This window comes from Orbicella franksi, chromosome 12 (genome assembly GCF_964199315.1).
Source record: "Orbicella franksi chromosome 12, jaOrbFran1.1, whole genome shotgun sequence".
NCBI lineage: Eukaryota > Metazoa > Cnidaria > Anthozoa > Scleractinia > Merulinidae > Orbicella > Orbicella franksi.
The window spans coordinates 10,683,131-10,703,143 of record NC_138156.1 but is presented as its reverse complement, the minus strand read 5'-3'; the positions used below and the strand labels follow the sequence as shown (position 1 = coordinate 10,703,143).

Here is a 20,013-nt window from a genome sequence, read left to right as displayed (position 1 = left end):
AAACGGAGTGCAAATGGTTCTCCTGATAACATTTAAAAATTTTGAGTTGAAACATTCTCAAGATGCGAAATCTGTGAAGTAGCTCATTATTTGTGCGCAATCTTGAAGCGCACGTAACTCACACGCATGTCCTAAATCGAGTACGCGCGCGAAGGGGTGAAATAAACAATAGTGCTAGTGGCCATTGCTATAACATGGCGTGGATTTAGCGATCTTGACCCCTATTTTTCTTCCGATAGATCACTTTCTCTACTGTTCTCCAGTGCGTTTTGCAAATAATGAAAAACGAAATCCATTAATTGCAAGTTTGAAATTTTTGCCCCACGCACCGTCGAATTCCACTGTACAACTGAACTGCTTCAAATGTGTCTTTAGGGTTACATTTGATCAAAACATTGACACATTTCGAATTGTTAACGAAACAAACGCACTTACACGAAATATGACTACGATAGTTTGGTTGATGACTCATCGAGATAATGATTTGTTACCTTCGCAAATTTTTCAAAATGAGGATATTTTTGCTCCCACCTTATCTCCAGTCTATTACCCACAAGGGGTCATGGCAAAAGTAAAGTGAAGTTTATCTCCGAAAAGAAGTCCGTGACCCTGTTTTTCACATGTCTGACAAAGGAAACACCTTAACTGACCGCAATAAAAGATGGCAAAATATTCTTGCGCGAACGTCCTTTAAGTGTGTTTACGTTACACTTCCCTGGTGTTTGTAATTCTTTCGATTTTTAGGCTGTTTCTCCTTTGTTTGAGTATCAACAGGAACCCCCGAGCAAGCCATCATGGACGATTGAATTTAGATTGTTACACAACGAACTGACTGTAACTTCAGTTTAAATTTGCTCTAATGGCTTTTTTATGTTGCAAGTCGGTCGATGATTAATTAACTCTACAAGAGATCAATGGCTGAGGGCTTCCCTTCAACTTCAAAGATTCCGTTCAGATCTATATTTAGCAAGAGAAAATATCTTTAGTTAGATATAACTGAGATAGTGATTGCACATTGTGTTTGAAAATATATTTCAAGCTGTGTGCTAATTGATGTCCATTTGCCATGCAAGAATAGCACCATTAGGTCTCGATAGTTGTGCATAGCGAGCCCATCAAAAGGAAGGACACGCCCCGTTCGAACTCTCGGCTGGCATTAATTGATCAATATTGACGGATGTCATGGAACTGGTCATGAGGTTGCTGCAACGGTAGAGCTAAAGGAAAATTTGTGTTTAATAAATCTGCATTAAATATATGTCTGTATTGAATTAGAAAACTAAAGGTCAATGACAGAAATAAAACAACCTCTATCTTACAGCTCTTAACTCTCAATTCAGTCAATAAACCCCCCGTAAACAATAATGTCTTTCCATATCAGTGATTTTAGCATAAACCTGCGTATTATAAAGGGACATTTTTATCCAATCCATTTTTAACTCATGATTGCGATGGTATGTTACGAGTTGTAGTGGGTGATCGGATTATTGTTGACCTTCATCATAAATCTCGACGAATGGTCACAAGAAAAAAACACAGATGGTAATTCGTGGAGGGCACAACAAACTATACGGTTTTAGTCGTGATAAGGATGGGGTCATTGTTCATCGTGGTAAATGATGAACGTTTGTTCGCTTGTTTCACGGTAGAGTCACCTTGGAGTGTAAATAGCGACGTTTCCACTGACGTTTCAGCTGGGGAGATACAAAGTGGGGTGATAAACGAACGAGAGAACGAATGAATCAATGCGTTTTTCCTTTACACAAACTGCATGTGATATGCTCTTAGCTTTCGTTTTACAGCATCAAACTGAAGATTACACTGTATAGACACACGAAGAAATATTATCTTTACAATATCCGCTATAGACAGGAGACTTGATGTTTAAAGTTTTCGAAGTGGAGAAAATTGCAAGAAGAGAGAGCATTGAATCCTGAGGAAAAGATACCCAATCCTCGAACTTGTCGCTACACTGAAAGATTGATAAAAATATGTTTTATTTACAAGTGAAGAAAAACTGATTTATTACACTTGTAAGTGTTTCCTGCTTCAATATCTTTTTCTCTAATGACGACGTAGAATTTGACGTCGATCGTCCTACAATAATGACAACTCCTGCCCCTGTTTTTGGGCACAAGATACAAACCCTATACTAAACTAGATCTGAAGTGTCCAGTAGGGCTGGGGACACTCAGCCATGGGTCCTGACCATACACAAGAGATCAACCCTCACAAGGAAACACTACTGAGGCATGATGTGTACCACACTACTGTACATCCAGTAACAGGAGCTCTGCAAGGTCACTAAGCCATTGTCCCATTCACAAAGAAACCTTCAGTAATGGGGCGCCAATTTGTGGTCCTCGCTGAGTTTTAATAAACAAGGTATTCGCTATAAAACAATGCTTGGCACCTCTCGTAAGTTAGTATGTACAGACACCTCCCCTGACAGGACAAGACGCTGTGGTCCTCGCCGCAGCTGCATTTTGATAGGTCTGCTACATGTCCAAGGAGTGCGTACCATAAAAGGAAACTAAAGCCCAGCCCTCACACGTCCCTTCACGAGCTTCGATTGCATTCCTTTATCCATTTGACCATCTTGGCCTCGCTTGTCTTTAGTTGCGCGGGTTTACCAGCTATGTTACGCTGTATGTTTTCCAGGGTTTTGCTTTGTGCTCTGAGGGCGATTTCTCCCGGAGTCAAGGAGTGGAAGAGTCTCTTAACCTGCCGAGATGAATTGTGCCGTGATATAGGGGTTAATGTAATGTAAAATGTAAATGTAAATCTTATTTATAGTGTTCATGCACTTAGCTATACAAGCACTAAGCTTAGCTAGTTTACAGGCATGCCACTGAAACAAAGGAAACAAATATTTCAAATAAACGTAACATAGTTAAAAATCCCAACTGGCAGGAGGCAAACCAGTTGGCTATTTACAAAGCGTGACTGAGGATTTGAACTCGGGACTACCGAGAAACAAATCCCGCTTGTGGCAGGGTGGAGACCTTGAACCCGGGACCTCCGGATTACAACACTAGTGCCCTAAACCACTCGACCACTCGGCCACTCGGCCACTCGGCCACTCGGCCACCCTGTCTCCTTCTTGACCAAGCGTGAGGTCAAGATGGCTTGATATTGGCTCGATTATCGGGACACAGCGGGTAATCCCAAGCGGGCAAAATAGCGCCATCGGGTAGCCAATCACAGCGCAGGATTCGGTTCACCTTGCCCGCTCACGGAGCTAGCCGTATAATAAGTCAGAATATTGTAATCTTTCACGAGTCTTATACATTTGCAACGCACCAAAGATTGGCTCCAGGAAGAAAGACTCTTATAGATCAGCTATAAAATGTAATCTATGGAGCGTTGAAGTCTCTAACATTGTAACGTGATGCACACTATTAGACGGACCACAACCAGCCTTTTTCTATTGCAGTCAAACTTCAAATTCTTCTTCGTTTCTCTATATATTTCTGACAGTAACAGTTGGGACAATTCCTTAACGTGATCAGAAAATTAAATGTTGATCCTGAACCTAGGGCTTTCGTAAAAGACTCTTTTGCTCGATAAAAAAGTTAATGGCCTGAGCTTTCATGCTAATTTTTGCTAGCGCAAATACATGTAATTATAAATTCATTTCTTTCACGAATTTCTGTTTCTTGCACGAATTTCCATTTCTTACATGCTTTAAATAATGAAATTTAAGCTCAAGAGTGCTCTTAAGTTTCAGAAAACCTCAGCAACTTTTGAATAAAAAAGTTAACTCCTCAACAATAGAGAAAACAGTTCGATGTACTTGCCATTTTCAGCTGGTCTGTCGTGTGAAAACTTCCAGCCACTGCTTTAACAAGATTGCCAAGCTTGTAACTTCCCCCATATCTAGGTGAGAACAAGAACATCTCTTAATTGTAAACACGCAGCAAACAAAAATGCCTGTATTCATATCTTCAGGAATATATCCTGCTTCAAAAGCCCTTTGTCATTTCAGTAGCATGCAAGAGAGAAAGACCCTCATCAAAATTGATTTGCTAAGAACCCTCAACCTAATACCACCCACCCATCCCATCCAACTCGGGTTTGATACTTTGCAAAACATTGCGCAGTTTATACACCTTGCTAAAGAGAAGTAGTGTGATGTTAAACATCCAACGGTCGATTTAACTATTGATTTTTGTCTTCACCTTCTTGCAATATTTTTCCAATGTTTGACGATAAAATCCCAGCTGGCGTCTGTCTTTCCACTTCCCTTGTTAACCATCTCTATCCAATACAAGCTGTCCTGGGGCCGAACTTTGTTTTCGTCCAAACTGTAGAGCAGATTTCTGTCGAAGAAAACAATAGTCAGTAAGAAACCCTGATTGGCTCGCAGATTCTCGTTTCTATGGCCTTTCTCTCTAAGACGGTAGGTAAATATCTGGGAACGAGATTTTCCTGAGTGGGTTGTGCACATATACGAAGAGTGTTTTTCAAAACTCTGTTGGTTTCTATTAATCTGCATATAAAACCATAGCGTTGGCAGTCGATCAAAGCAGGGGCGATGGGCTCGTGATCAAAGAGTCTAAGTAGTAGACCGAAGACTGAAGTTTAATAGGAAGTGGCATAACAGAATTATCGCTTCCACAGCATCACCTGAGGATAGGTCTACGTAAAGCAGTCAAATAGTAATCTGCACGCATTGCATACCTATAAGTCAGAATCCATGCTATGTCACCAGGGGCGGGGCAGAAGACTTCTGAAATTTTCGTACAGGCATCATCCAACAAAAAATGACGTCACATCCGGTTTAAACTGCGCTTCGCGGCTCGTTTCACAAAGCGAGAAAATGGCGTTTCGATTACTCACGATTTCCCTCTATTTGTAAACCATCAGTTTCGTTTCATTTTATATTGAGGATGGAAAGATGTTGCAGACACATTACTTCGACTTTTTTAGCAAAAACTTCGGGAAAAGAGAAAATTTTATTATTGTTTTGAAGCAAAATAACGGAGAGCCTTTGGTTATCGTCGGGCGAATTTTACACATTCGCAAAACTGGTGTTGTTCCGACTTTTGGTTCTTGTTGTTCGTGATTTAGTGATAACAATAAGTGCAATAGCCTATAATGTTAACAACAACCTGGATGAAGTATTGCTGGCCATAGTTTGCATTGTGTACTACGGGAACATAATTAACAGAAGCCGTTTAGCTCCGAAAGTCGCTGTCACCAGAGCTTTTGTTGCTCTTGGCTCACATGTATTGGTAGAAGAGACAAGCTGGATCGCATGCTGAAGGTCAGTATCCCACATTCCCTCATCTCTCGTTGAAGATTGTTGTTTTCAGTTAGATACAGTACACTGAGTACATATATATTGGTACTTTGGGGTCATCAGTCTCTTTCTTTGGTGAGTGCTTTTAAAACGCCCAGTAAATCTTGATTCACGGCATGGAAGCTTATGTCTCGCTGGATCGAAATTTGAACAAGATTTTTGAGTTCTAGTCCTCTTTAAAAGTAATTAAATCAATTATTCAAATCCGAGCCATCAGAGGGAATCTGCCATTGAAGCTGCCCTAAGTTAAGGTCCTGTTTAAGGACCTTCCCCTTTGAAAATCGTGGGGTGTTCTTTGAGGCAACACAAGTACAGGTCCCATTTATATGGTCTCGGGTATCCGAGATAACCCTCCCCCTGAGGCAACTTTATCAAGTATTTGTATGTGAAAATGTAGCCCCTGTAGGCCGAGTAAAAGTTGACCCTGCATGATTATTTGTAACTCTTATTGAATAATCAAATGTGCAACTATCCCTCTTTGTATGTCACGGATTGCGTATCTTACAAATTCAGATTTACTGTAACGATGTCATTCAAAATTGCTTGGCTATATTTATCCCGGGTATCCCCCACTTTGAATTTCCCCTCCTTGACTTTCCCATTCCGCTATGTGAACCCGCTTCCCACCTTGCCCTCACTAATCCCACTTCGCTTCGTGTATTCCCTTCCCGATAAACGTTCCGTAAGAACGCTATCCGATAGTGTTTCAACCAGCGGATAGCGTTTTCCATTCTTTGAACAACCGGGAACGGATTGCTATGTCTATCCACAGACGTTTAGTTTTTTGCTACGAATTATTTTTCTCCGAGCGCGCGTCCCCAGTCCCACCCTCTTGCGTTTTGGCTCGTTCATATCCCACCCACCGGGTTAATATTTTGCTATGCTTGCGATCTCGACGAACTCAAGACAAAATAGAGGGTCTGTGGACAAACTACAGATTGCTCGGTGAATCGAGAACTCTGCATAAGCTGAAGATCAAGATATGATTTAATACCTGGATCTGAGGCTGTCTGTATTGAATGACGTAATAACATTCATCAAGAACTTCCTGTCTGTGTCAAAAGGAGAGTGTTGGTAAACAGACCAGAGGTAGTCCCAGTCTCCCTCGCTTGCCTTGTTGACTCCGAATGAGAAAGCCAGGTTCCGGAAGTTGGCACCCACACCCGGGAGACTGAGGAGAGGAAGTAAAGAAAGGGAATATATTGATCTGAACGTGTTTTAAAAACCAAAGAAAAAAATGTCCCACAATTTCAATTAATCAAGCATTCAATCAACTGAAAGGCAGCGAAACAGAGTTTATAACTTAGTGTAAAATAATATTTACCTTCCAAGAGAGGTGTTTCTCAGTTCGTTAAACAAACGAACGAATCTTTCATTGATGTCTTTTCTCTGACCGCTTTTCATGGCTTCAGAGAGCACGTCATATCTAAAATACCTGAGAAAAACAGTAACACTTTTAGCTAAGACATCAACAGGTCAAACGTTTTTTTGCAGACAAAGAAAGGCAATTTTCAAGGTTTGTTTTTAAAACTCAAGCTCGAAGACCCAAGTTCAAAAGCTCGTTTCTTCTCAACTCCCTTAGCTGACTGCCTTAAATTTCTGTCCAGTTAATTTTGTGAGACATATCCCTGTTGATAACTTTTCTTTATTGACATCAGCTGTCTGCTCGTAAATATATTGACTTTTATGAAGACGTTTTCAGCTGGTCCGGCACTACTGCGAAAATAATTAACGGGGAACGCAACGATCGCTTAAGTGTCTCACTTTTTCACACGCTTTCCTCGTGATATTAACATACTGTCCTTTGCAGTCGTTCATTGGGACGTCGCGTAGTGCTCCTATTTAAGCGCTTGCGTGAAGTACCATAAAACGGTTGCCAGGTAACCTTGAACCCAGTGCAAAACAGCGCGAGAACTGGGTAGGAAATTAGTTGCAAGCTAGACTGGACTAACACGCTCGACTATTCTACTAGCTAGACATGTTGTTTTGCAAAATGTGCTGTTCAAATAATAAAATGTTTGTTGACGTTTGAACAACCAAATAAACCTTAGACAGCTGAACGATAAAATGATAACCCGACCATTAAAATTTCCGAGTTGGCTTTTGCCCCAAACGAGTCTTTTTGCGAAACCATTCATACGAAAATGTGTTCCGCCTAGAGGTTCATCTGTCGTGTACATCAATCTCATTTTCATATGAAAGGTTTTACACGAGGACTCGTTTTGAAACAGAGGCCCAAGGTAACTCGGAAATGGCCTGTTCTTATCACGTGATAGTGACGCACCTTTCCTGGTCAGTCCCAGTGTCCTCCGCGCCGACCAAGTCAATAAGATGATCCTGAAGGTGCCACAAGAATTGCTGAAACACAATTCATCAAGTGAAATGGATTTTAATCTTCTGCCTCTAGCCGTCTACCTCAGGGATAGCAATATAATAGCATTTCAACTATTTTTTTTGCCAATGTTATCTTTCTTTATACCACGTTCATGACAAATGAACATTTTATCCCTATCATGTATTCTTCGAGCTGAACATTTACCATCTTTCCATTATTTATCACACGCATGAACCCGTCTGACATTGCTTCTAACGTTTCACTCCTCAAATTCAGCGATCAAGACTAGAGCTAGAAAACGTCAACACATGTTAGAACCTGGGCTTAATAAAACTAATTAGTGTCTGCAACCGACGGTAAAAAAAAACCTTATGAGACGGTTGTGTGTACCTTGTACAACAGCTTGTGAGGTTTACTAAATACTCCCGTGAGACACTTGGACACGTGTCTCGCCACAGACCAGGGAACTGGGTGTTGCTCTCGTATCAGGTACGTCGACAAATTCAGGGCAAGGACTGGATCTAGTAAGCCTCGACTAGAAAACAAAATAAAAAGCAGGACTTCGTTGTTAAGTAGCGATTTATACCGGCACAGGGGATTGAGCTTTAAATCAGTTTTCAATTGGGTGTTGAAAGTAATCTGGGATTGCTTTTATTTCGCTTCATTGTACTCTGTGATCCCCCGTAGGCTGTTAATTCAACACAATAACATGCGAACCTTACACAGCCCATAAAGTACAAGGAAAGCCATATTTTTGGAACATTTGTCCCTGTGCTAGACTTGAAAATGAACTTTTCTGTACGTTGTTTTTGAGCGTTGTTAACGTTTTCTTGCGCTAAGATTGATGGGTAAATATACCAGTCGCCATTCTTTTTCCTACAGAGAATTGGTTTTCAATACTCCAGTCTCCTCCTAAGCCAATCAGACATAAAACTAAAAACCATATTACACTAAGGGCGAGCCCATTCAATTACTCACCAAGAAAGTGTAAAAACGTCGTGAATCAAACCAGCTCGGTCAGACGGACTGAATACCTGTAAAAGGCACAACGTTTTTAATTTAAGAGAGCATGATGCTAATAAAACCTTCTTACCTGGAAAACAGCAGTAAGTTACCTGATGATCTTCTCTGAGCTGCGCTGAAAGCTTTTTCCAGTTTTCCTCGTCATAGTTTACCATGAAAAAGCCTGTGGCGTTGACGTTAGCCATTATCCAACCATCTGTGGAGGCGTCTTTTAGCGGGTACGATTCTAAACAGAGACTCAGAAATGACTGAATTGCCAGACATTGTAGTGCTTATGATCTTTCAAATATTTACTTGGATTGTAGTGCTTAGTTGCCAAGATAGCTGGCGGTATATATAGTAGCAGCGCCAATATTCACAAAGTGGACGCTGTCCTTGGATACAGCAGAACAGAAATCGAAAGACATTCCCGTCATGCTTATACATCAGTTTTCTCAAGGATTTGCATACTGGAATTTTTATTTCTTTCCCGGTAGCAAGTATCTTCGGCCATATTGATCCCGGCCGTTTGTCCACTGCATTGTGTTACATACTTAAAAATGTCACATGAAAGCACAGATGAAAGTTTAATCTACGATTCTCACTTTAGTGATCAGATTTCCGTTAGGTAATAAAGTTGGTCCATCTAAATGGCATTTTTATTTGCTCTACCGTGTGCCTCTGTTTCAAAACGAGTCCGTGCAAAACCTTTCAAATGAAAATGAGTTTGATTTGCATGAAAATGAACATGTAGGTGGAATACATTTTTATACGAATAGTCTCAAACGAAGACTCGCTTTGACACAGAGGCAAAAGGCAACTCGGAAGTGACAAATTCAACTGGAGAAAACTTTCCATACTTACTGTAGGTTGGTGATATTGAAACCCACCGCGGTGTTTGATGGGACTGTGTGACGTAAGACAAGGGAATTGACCACTTCTGCCTAAGAGCACATTTCAACAAAAGATATCATGTTTATACAAAAATGATACCACAAAGATCACCACCGCTATATGCTAGCTACAAACACATCTTACTATCGCGACAGGCGGGAGTTTTTTAACTTAGTTTTTGAGAGCTGTTACGGACCTGTCAAAAGGCGTTCGAGCCGCAATGTAAGCTCGTCCAAAGAGTGCTCTCCCTATCTGTCGACGCGTAAAAGATGTGTATACCAAGATTTTGATTAGTCCGAGCGAACAGAAATTTCTCTCCGCGGGCTCAATTTTTCCTGCGCTCGAGAGATGTCGGAGACTGGAATCGAAAAATCTCACTCTGATGACATAGGTCTTCAGAGATCCGTATTGTACCTGTGATTGGTTATAATTTACGCGCGAAAATTTAGTACCCGAAGGGGAAAGAAACCATGGTTACTTCACTCTTGGTTACCTGTTCTCTGCTTGTTTATTTTCTTTTTTTAAATCCTCAAGGACGTCTTCTTGTTCAACGTGAAACACGCCTCCCTGCTTTCGTATGTTAACGATGGGAAATCCTTTCTGATCTGTCCAAACTTTCATTAATCCTTTTACGTCGATATTTCCATTTGCCTTGGGAAGCAGACAAATATTTAAAAAACAAACAAAATATTAAGTGATATCCTTAAAGTCTTGGTGATATCACGACTAATACTAAAATGCAGTATCAGATCTATTGTGAGAACAAGTTGCGGTTAGCCCCTGTTGAAAAATGTAGCATTTGTTAATGGTTCGTAATCCGTCTCAATTCGATCTTTCCCAGTCCTAACCATTCTTTTTCCTCTTGCTATAAGTTAGACTAACTGTTCGTGTTTCCTTCAATTTCAAGGGAACTTAGAACACCACAAAAATGTCTCAATATTATGTACCGTGACATTGTTGAAGACTGAGACCAAGCGTGTCAGATGACTTTTGCCTGACTCTACCCTCCCCCCCCCCACTAACCGACCATTGTACTCAACGTCGAGATCTTCTTGAACGTGCTCTTGTTAGTGAATGGTATTACAAATACAATCTCAATTGAAGTTTGTCCTGATGTGTGCCTTTTATTACAGACATAGCTCCTTGTTCCCAGTCGCATTGAGAACCCCCCATTTCTGCCCTCTCTTCTCCCGTCTTTAGCACAGTCCCCGCCCCTTGTCTCCTTCCCACTTATATGAAGGGTTAACTAAAAAGGAACTCAGTTTAAAGGGGCTCAGTCATGGTATTTTGAGTTATTTTGGCCACAAACAAAATAGCCTTTAAATGGTAGGAAACCTGAAAATAACAGTTTAATAAGATAGAAAAACACCAAAGAGATAATGATAAACCATAAAGGAACAAGGATGGCTAAGGATGGAGAAGATTAACACGGATTACAAACGACAAATTTGAAAAATTGAGGCTAAACTTTTCAATATGCGCAGACCGTGACGTAGCTCCTTTAACAGAATTGTCGAGTGATTATTTCAGTTAGTCAATAATATTCTTTTTGTAAAAGCACAATCAGTTACTAAGATTCCTACCTCGCCTATGGCATCCCACAATTCCTCTGCATCAGCATTCCCGTATTTGAAAGTTTGAATGTAGCACTGCGGACGAACACACACACAAAAAAATCGATCAATTGCGCTTTACTTTGAAAAATAGCGTTATGTTGCCCGCAAACTATTATTAGATGTCCGCGGCTCGATTGTGAAGATTCCTTTCTCGTTGAACTTTCGCTCGTAGTCACTTTCTACTTCAACAAAAACTAAATTTGGAAATCTGATCTGATTTATTACAGCCGCAACTAAATTAAGGTGGCTTATATAAATAAAAATCTGTAAGACAGATTTTGAGCTTTTTTTTATTTCAAATTTTCTTAGTTTTACAGATTTTTATTTTGCTCTGCATGAATGTTAAATCAGAGCCATCTTCTTATTCCTGAAATTTTGAGGTGGGGTCATACGGGTAGATTTTGAGAAAAACGTGATTTAACCTACTACTGCCCAGTCTCTTCTGGGGAACTGGGTCGTTCATTTTGGCCATTTGTTGACGTTTAATTGTTCAAGTTTCACATAGAATGGTAAAAGACTTAAGTAAACAGTAAATAGAGAAGGAAAAAACATCTGGGAACATTTTTCAAAAGAGTTAGAATTTGGGCTATTATAATCCATCAAAACTGTAGTAAGCCACCTTAAGGACTATCTGATAGTACCTTGATTCCATTCAAGAATTTCTCCTCACCAAGAAAGTTCATCAACATACGAAGAATCATGGCTCCCTATACAAAATAAATTAACTACGTTTTTTATACAGAAACAGAAAAAGAAATGTACACTTTTTTTATATGTGATGATTGACTGTGTGATATGGTCTAGTTGAAGTGTTGTCGTTATCGCCAATCAAAAATCCGCACTTCACTATGTAATCATCATCGTTATCGCTAATCAAATGTCGTCACTTCATTATGTCATCGCCCCTCAATGTTCCATCGCTTTTTTCCTTCTGTTATTCATTACTCCAAAAATCCGGTACGAAACCGCAATGGTTCCTACCGATAATGAATAGAAAACTCAGTCCGGAAACAAGTACTGTTTTTCTAGTTCAAAGTTGCAGAAAATGAACAGACGGACTTTTCTCATCCAATCAGAAGTACAGCACCAACTTCTAACGTCATTATGTTACTTAGCACCTTCGCAGTGAAAGCATGCTGGTTCAGTAAATAGTGGAAGAAATTATGCCTGACTACCCACCCCCTACCCACTCCTTCCGCTAAACGCATGCCCTAATGGCCTGTTCACCTTCTGATAAGAGATGGTGTCAAATATGTCGTCAATCTCTTCTGGTCTTTGAACCTTGACGCTGATTGGATGAGATGACCGAGCGGAATCAGCTTGCAAAGCAGACTGCCAGCTGGTAGATACAACTGGTTCCCGCTGAAAAAAATAAGCTGTCAGTTAAACTCCATCTAGCCCTAGCCGGGGACATTGTGTTGTGTTCTTGGGCAAGACACTTAACTCATACAATGCCTCTCTCTACCCAGGTGTACAAATGAGTACCGGCGAACTTAGTGCTGGGGGTAACCCTGCGATGGACTAGCGTCCCATCCAGGGGGAGTAACAATACTCCTAGTCGCTTCGTGCCACAGAAACTGGAGATAAGCGCCGGCTTTGGAATGTTCTTAACATATTCTTTAGATTTCGTCAATTTCAGCCTCAATATCCTTCACACAAGACCTATATTCTCGCAGACGCGTAATTATTACGTGTGGACGCATTATGTGTCTCTTCTGTAAAAAACCCAGCCAATCTATTAGCGCTGCATGAATTGTATAGACTGGTGGTGTAATTACCATGTTCCAGCCATCTAATACATGATTAGCTCCAAATTCATCCTCGACAAAGATGGCGAATCCCTCGTTCAGCCACAGGTCGTTCCACCATCTCATTGTTACCAGGTTCCCGAACCACTGAAACAAACAACGATATGTCGTAACGTATTTTCTTGATCAAAGACCTGTACTTTACTCTTATTACATGTATTTTAATGTGGCGCTAACTCTCAAATCATTGGATGATAAGTTTATGGTGTGATTATTTAAATAAAAGTTATTGAACAGTTCATTCGTGTGGAGGGAGGCGCGGTGGCCCCATCCTCATGCACTAATGGTACTGTTTGTTACGCCGTAAAAGGTGCTTCTAACTCTCGAGCCTGTGGACGAAACCTTAGCGTGTAAACCACGAGTAGTCCCTCTTTGGCTTAGTCCGTCGTGCGTGACGCGAAAGAAAACTCTTTCACTTAGTCCGTCGTGCGTGACGCGAAAGAAAACCGCGAGAAAAAAATGGCCGCGCGAAATCCTGGGGGCGAGGAGCGCGCGTATCCTTTGGCTTCACGCACGACAGACTAAGCGAAAGAGGCACTACTTGTAGTTTACTTAGTGTGCGACCGTTCGCACCAACGCTATCGCATCATACTCTCAGATGGTGCTGTGAGTTTTACAGTAGTTTGAAATATTATATTGCTGACCATCTTGGCAAGATGATTGGCAGCATAGATCACCTGATGAGCCAGCTCGTGTGCTATGACTTTGGTCATCGCTAGTTTGACATCAGTTGAACAAAACTGCTCATCGTACACAAGATAAGATCGCCGGAACATCACCAGTCCCCATTCCTCCATCGCACCGATTAGAAAGTCGGGTACAGCTAGCATATCTGGAAACAAGGGAGAACACGTGATTTTAAATAACACAGCACTGAGACAACACGTGAGACAACACGTGACAGCATTGAGACAACACGTGACAGCACTGACACAACACGTGACAGCCTGACACAACACGTGACAACACTGAGACAACACGAGAGCACTGACACAACACGTGACAGCACTGAGACAAAACGTGACAGCACTGACACAACACGTGACAGCACTGACACAACACGTGAAAACACTGAGACAACACGTGACAGCACTGAGACAACACGTGACAGCACTGAGACAATACGTGACAGCACTGACACAACACGTGACAACACTGAGACAACACGTGACAACACTGAGACAACACGTGACAACACTGAGACAACACGAGAGCACTGACACAACACGTGACAGCACTGAGACAATACGTGATTTTAAGAACGAAGCTACAGCTCGCAAGATCTCGCAAATTATTAAAAGACGGCGACAAGAAGACATCCTTTCCAGATTTACAGTTCAAAACGGAAACAAAAATGTACATGATGTCTTACTTACCAAGTTTAGGAAGAGGAAAAGGTTCTCCAAATAGCTTCTCGTAATAAGACAACACCTTCACACCGGTCTCCAGGGCATACTCCAAACGGTCGTAATCATCGGGTGGGGCATGGACCCTAACCTGCCGACCAAAATGAACAGAAGTTTAAAGATCCCTCATCATACATCATCAATCGGTCTCAAAAGATTGTGGAATTGCACACTGGGAACTTGTTTAGGGGTTGCAGTGCGGGAATTCACGAGGTTTCAGTCGAATGGAAAGCGCCCCTCGTGTTTTAGGCCCAAATTTTCGAAAATTTCTTACCGGGAATTTCCGTTCCATTTGGTTTTCCTCCTGGAATTTACGGAGTTTTCGTTTGAATGATTTGTATTTCTAAAATTTAACAATTTTCGGATTTTCAAGAAACTTTGCAAGAAAATGACCGAAACGAAATGCACGAAAGTTCCGGAATTTTTGGTACTTAATTACGAACGACTCCATTGACCTAACTTGAACTGAAAAAACAATCGCGGTCAAGGCGCACTCTAACAATTTCTCTCCCACTAAAAATGTCACACACCTTCTTGTTTATTCAGTAATCTCTTCTGCTATCATTTAACGCCCCGTCCACACTACGCCAGAGGAATTTGAAAACGTCCACACTAATCCATCATGAAAACGGAGCTTTGTAATAAAAGAACAAGTCGCCGCAAGAAAACCCTGACCGGAGAGCCATCACTAAAGCATACACTATATCCAACAAACAAACCCAACTACATTGACAATCGTACCAATACTCCCGAGCCGGTCGTCTTCTCTTTGTATTTGAAGTCCAGCACTGCAAAAGCCACAAGATAGGAGCTCATGTTGACGCTACGGGCAAAGTGTTCCTCAACAAGTCCATCCTTCCTGGTCACGCGCCCGACCCGGAGCATATTGGAGAGGGCATAATATTGAGGGTCGTGGGTTATTGATATGGTAAAGGACGCTTTAAATGAGGGCTCGTCGAAACAGGGGAACACTTTCCTGGCGTGAGCCGGCTCAAAATGAGACACAGCTAGTGTTCTGTTGAAAAGAAAACGTGAAAGAATACGGGAGTTAATAATTAAGTTAGTGAGCAAACACTAAAACAAACAAACAAACGATGTGGGTGTCTCCCATTTGTTCGAAACGCTCAGTTGGAGTCAATAGACCACCGAAAGAGGTCGCCTAAAACGAGGCCTCATTAGGGGGAGGAGAAGGGGCTCTCAGTATCCCATATCCCACTAATTTTTTGCTTAAATTCCTGTATTCCTTTTATTTAAGTAGCAAAAATTAACAATTTTCCTACTAGATATCCAAGTTTATCTGCTCTAAATATCCCACCCCATAAATTTTTCCCCAAAATAACCTGTATCCCGTTAATATCCCGTATCCCGAAAAGGGCCTCCATAGGAAATACCTTGACGACAGAAGTGCGAACGTTTGTCTTCAAAGAAGGCTAGGCAGTTGGCGTTTCATTACAACTGGGTAAAACGGTATAGAATAACTCTGAAATCCTGAATATTCGAAACGAATTTCCAAAACAGAAAGATTTCCGAAAATAATTTCCAGGAAGTTTGTATCTAGAAATGTCCAGATTTTTTTTTTCCTCTTTTGCCAAATTGTTATGAGGCGCTCTGAATTTCCGAAAAGTGCGCGAACATGGAGGAATCACGACTGGCTTTGGCGGCTGTACTTGATTGATCGAGAGGGCACCTTAATTGACTCTGATTGTTTGGTAAATGTTACGCGACATTTATGAAGCAATAGTAGGAGTTTACAAACATAAATAAGCTTACGAAATATGTATTCAGATAGCCACGGACCTTTTCACCCCTGTTTCAGTAGTGTACGAACTCTTGTAGAATCCTTCCAATCTGTCGGAAATCTTGGACTTAAACTCCAAAGTAACGTAATAAAATCCTTCTTTGCGAAGAGCGTCTCTGAGCTCTATACAGAGCTGTTGGTGTTCCTTGAAAGCAAGGATTCTCTTGAGCAGCATTCCTTTCTCTCGGCTGTTCTCTACTGTTGTCACGGAAACGTTGGTTACATCCAGATCTCCGCAGTGAAGGATAACATATCGAGTTGTTTGGTCACAAGCAATTTGTATCTTTACAACTCCATTGTACTTGAGCGTTGTCAAATTCACTCGCAAATCCAGTTTGTAACTGAGCGGTTTCAAGTCCTTAGGAAGACGTAGATCTTTGTGAGGGAACTTCTCAATGTTATGAACGAAGTGAAACTCGACCTCTTCTCCCCTGGTGCGATGTTTTGACAACTCTCGCGCATGCTCGGTGAAGTAGGGTAGAAAATCGTGTTTTGTTAGAACACCAACGAGAGCCGCTGCGAAAATGAGCGAAATGAAGAAAACTAAATATTTTAGTATTATTTTGTGGATTTGCTTACTCTTCGTGGGCGAATAACGCGATAGTAGATTTTTGCTCCTTAAATTGGTCTTTCGTGTCTTCTTCGATTCGAATTCGCCGACATCCGTTTCCATGGCTGCTCTGATCTTTCGAGAATTTTATCTGAAATTCAAGTGAAGAAACAACTAAGAGAAATCATTAAGGTTTTGATATGAACCTAATTGAAAACTGCACGCTAACCTTTTTAGCAGTTAGTAAAGAGATTCGGACTGGCATCATTTGAATATAATTTAACAATTAGATTTATATGAGCGCGCGATTTCTATGAGGTGATAGTTGATGAGGCCGAAGTAAGGTAAGGTTAAGTCTGCATCAGTACGAGCCAAGTAGCTCCAGCATCAGGCCGGCTCTTATCTCCGGATTCTTTAGCATGAAGCGACTAGGAGTATTTCTACTCCACCCTGGATGGGATGCTAGTCCATCGCAGGTTACCCCCAGCATTAAATTCGCCGGCACCCATTTACACTCCTAGGTGGAGAGAGCCACTGTGAGAGTAAAGTGTCTTGTCCAAGAACACCGTCCCACAATGTCCCCGACTCGGGCTCGAACCCGGACCGCTCAATCCAATCCGGAGTCGAGCGCACTAACCGTGAGGCCAACGCGCCTCCAACATCATCTGGCCGAAGTGGTACAGGGAAACAGATGAATGGCCAAAGAAATTTACGGATAAGATTGTTTTCTTGTGCGTTAAATGCAATAACCTGAACAAAATCCTTCTACTAACCTTCGATGTATCATGTGCACTGAAACTCGAGTTCGACTCAAGCGATGTTTCCGTAGAAATTGCGAATTCCCTCAAATAAATAATAGCTGTTTAGCGAGTTCATTTAGACGATAATAAAAAGCTAATACCAATGGAAAGGATGTCGTCACCATAGAAATCTAGAATTGAGTGAGCGAGGCAACAAAAGGACGAATAAACTATATTTCAAATTTCAAAGAGACTGCAAGAATATCTGTTTCCGGCAAACAAAACTCGTAGATGTTGTAATGTTTCTGTAAAAGTTTTATGGAAAAACACGATGCACGTATTTGACATATTTGAAATACGAGATTATATGATTATGAAAGATGGCCATGTTTATCGTTTTCGCCAGAACCTACGCCTCAAGAGACTTCAAGCCAACATTGTTTTTAGCCTGGGAGGGTGCCAGGCAACCTAGCTATTACAGCACGCATAGATGTGACGTCAGGATGACGTCACAACCTTCGGGTCGTGTTCGCACTTACTCTTGCCATGCCGTGATTAGACGGTAAGAACCGGCAACTCTTCGGGTTTTTTTTTTAAACAGATTTGTCAACTGATTAGACTACAATTGTCAGGAAAGTCAAGAGGTCCTTCTAAGTTTAAGGTGGCTCCCTATAGTTTTACGATTGCACGCGTGCATGGGGCGAATGCTCAAGTTTACCTGCGCGCACTCAAAGGAAAACGTCAGTGTTTTTCGATTTTAAGGTCGTCAAAATGAGCACAAAAAGCAAAACTGACAGTGAATTTTCTCGCGTTTCCTTCGGTGAATTTTTTTCTAAATTTGGCTCTGTTGGGACCACATACAATTCCCATAAAATACCCTATTTTTGTTAAAATCTGTCAGAGCTAATCTAATATATTTAGAAGAATCACAAATTACAAAATATTGGGAAAATTGTCTGAACAGCCTTGTCTTTTTACCAATTCAAAATGTCAGGCAATATCATTTCCATGATGTGGCAAAGTATGAAAAAATTTCACCGAAGGAAAGTATAAATATTAAGGAGTTTAGGCCAAACTGAGGAATATATCTGCCTGTCATTAGATGAGATGTTGCCATGGTAACGGCCTTAATCCAAAAATTGACAACCAAAAAATAAGCGTTAATTAACAATAACCATACTGGTAAATCTCTACAGGGAAAACTTTAAGATAAATTAACTCAGTAAGTTTTCTTTTCTAACTCGCGCTCTATAGGGAGGGTGTTCGTAAATACTCTATGGAGCTACCTTAAACTCAAAAGAGAAGCTGCCCTCCTATGTTCATAGGGGAACTATTCTCAGCCATAGCAGCTGCTTGTATTCGTAATAGAATGGTGTCTAATTGATAAGCTACCTGTAACACCCGTTGGCACCACGAAAGCTCTCCGCTGACACATTGCCAAGTAGATTTCAGTTAAATCCGACAAGACCTTCCAGAAAGTCTTCCGGGATAAAATTTCAATATTGCGCTATCAGGTAAAGGTTCAGAAAACCAGCTCCTCAAATTACGAGCGCATACGTTGAAGTGTACAACTTCTGTTTTTGCGACGCGTTTGAGCGCGTCTTAGATCGTGTTGCCCCGGACTAAAATTTAGATTAGACACGTTAATCATTTGATCAAGTTATAAAAAGATGTTGTTACTCTCACCTGTAAAACGTCTTAAGGTCTTTTCTGATTATAACCCTCATTACACTGTCTTTAAAAAGGTCAAAATAGCCATGGTTTTAGGCCCAACACCATAAATTCTAATATTTATACCACATCAAAACATTGTCTCAAGCCCGCTACCCGTCATCTGTGGACAGCGGTAACGACAAATGGACAAGCGTACCGTAATAATTCGATTTAGCGCCCTTCTTCCAATAAACGCCCCTAACAAACAAGGGCTCCCCATCCAGCGGCCTTTCAATAATCACCCATGGGGCGAGAGTGACATACATGATATTGAGAAAGATTAAACTGATTAGACAAATGAACCTAATATTGAACAGTATAAATTCCTTTATTATATGGCAAGGAGACTGCAAGGTAGTCTTTAGGTAGATCTGAACGTTCTGATTGGTTCTTCCTTGATCGGGATTTTGCCATACGAACCGTTCCATGTTTCCAAGCCGTTATTTATTTATTTATTTATTTATTTCTTTATTTATTTATTTATTTTTTGTCATATAGTTAACTACGTACTAACCTAACTAACTGCCACGACCTCGGGCCAATATTGCCCCGGTGCGGCCCTCGCGCTCGGTTAGTAAGAAGTTAATACAGTTTGGAAAGGTGTAGGAACCACCATTCGACGGCGCAACTTTGCCACATGCACAAACTTGCGAAGATCTACTGATGGAATCTTTTCAGCCTTAAAAATCCAACCTACCACATGCTTGGGATAGTCATCTACGGTGCGACTGAAAAATGTCGTAGGCAAGGATGCCTCAAAATTGTACGACGATGGTAGTGTCAGACGATGTTACGTAATGAGGGTTGCATGCGAATTTTCTTTGTCGTAAGCAGCGCACAGGGAGC

At 41.2% G+C, this 20,013-nt stretch overlaps 1 protein-coding gene across 1 annotated transcript; it reads right to left on the bottom strand.

The window, feature by feature from the left end:
• Positions 1-3,767: 3,767 nt before the first annotated feature.
• On the bottom strand, positions 3,768-16,837 carry LOC145463608 (endoplasmic reticulum aminopeptidase 2-like). Its single transcript, XM_081447375.1, has 18 exons — positions 16,164-16,837; positions 15,108-15,381; positions 14,337-14,457; positions 13,638-13,792; positions 12,931-13,047; positions 12,380-12,514; positions 11,794-11,859; positions 11,120-11,185; positions 10,030-10,187; positions 9,507-9,586; positions 8,756-8,889; positions 8,619-8,674; positions 8,031-8,175; positions 7,590-7,663; positions 6,630-6,740; positions 6,300-6,476; positions 4,182-4,322; positions 3,768-3,879 (listed from the first exon to the last, which is right to left on the bottom strand). The coding sequence occupies exons 1-18, from the start codon at positions 16,835-16,837 to the stop codon at positions 3,768-3,770; spliced, it is 2,796 nt and encodes a 931-aa protein (XP_081303501.1).
• Positions 16,838-20,013: the final 3,176 nt, after the last annotated feature.

Coding starts and splice junctions, on each gene's coding strand:
- LOC145463608 (XM_081447375.1), bottom strand. CDS start 16,837: ATGGAAACGGATGTCGGCGAATTCGAATCGAAGAAGACACGAAAGACC. Junction 14,458..15,107: donor CGACCGGCTCGGGAGTATTG/GTACGATTGTCA, acceptor TTTGGTCGGCAG/GTTAGGGTCCATGCCCCACC. Junction 13,048..13,637: donor CACACGAGCTGGCTCATCAG/GTGATCTATGCT, acceptor TGTTTGTTTCAG/TGGTTCGGGAACCTGGTAAC.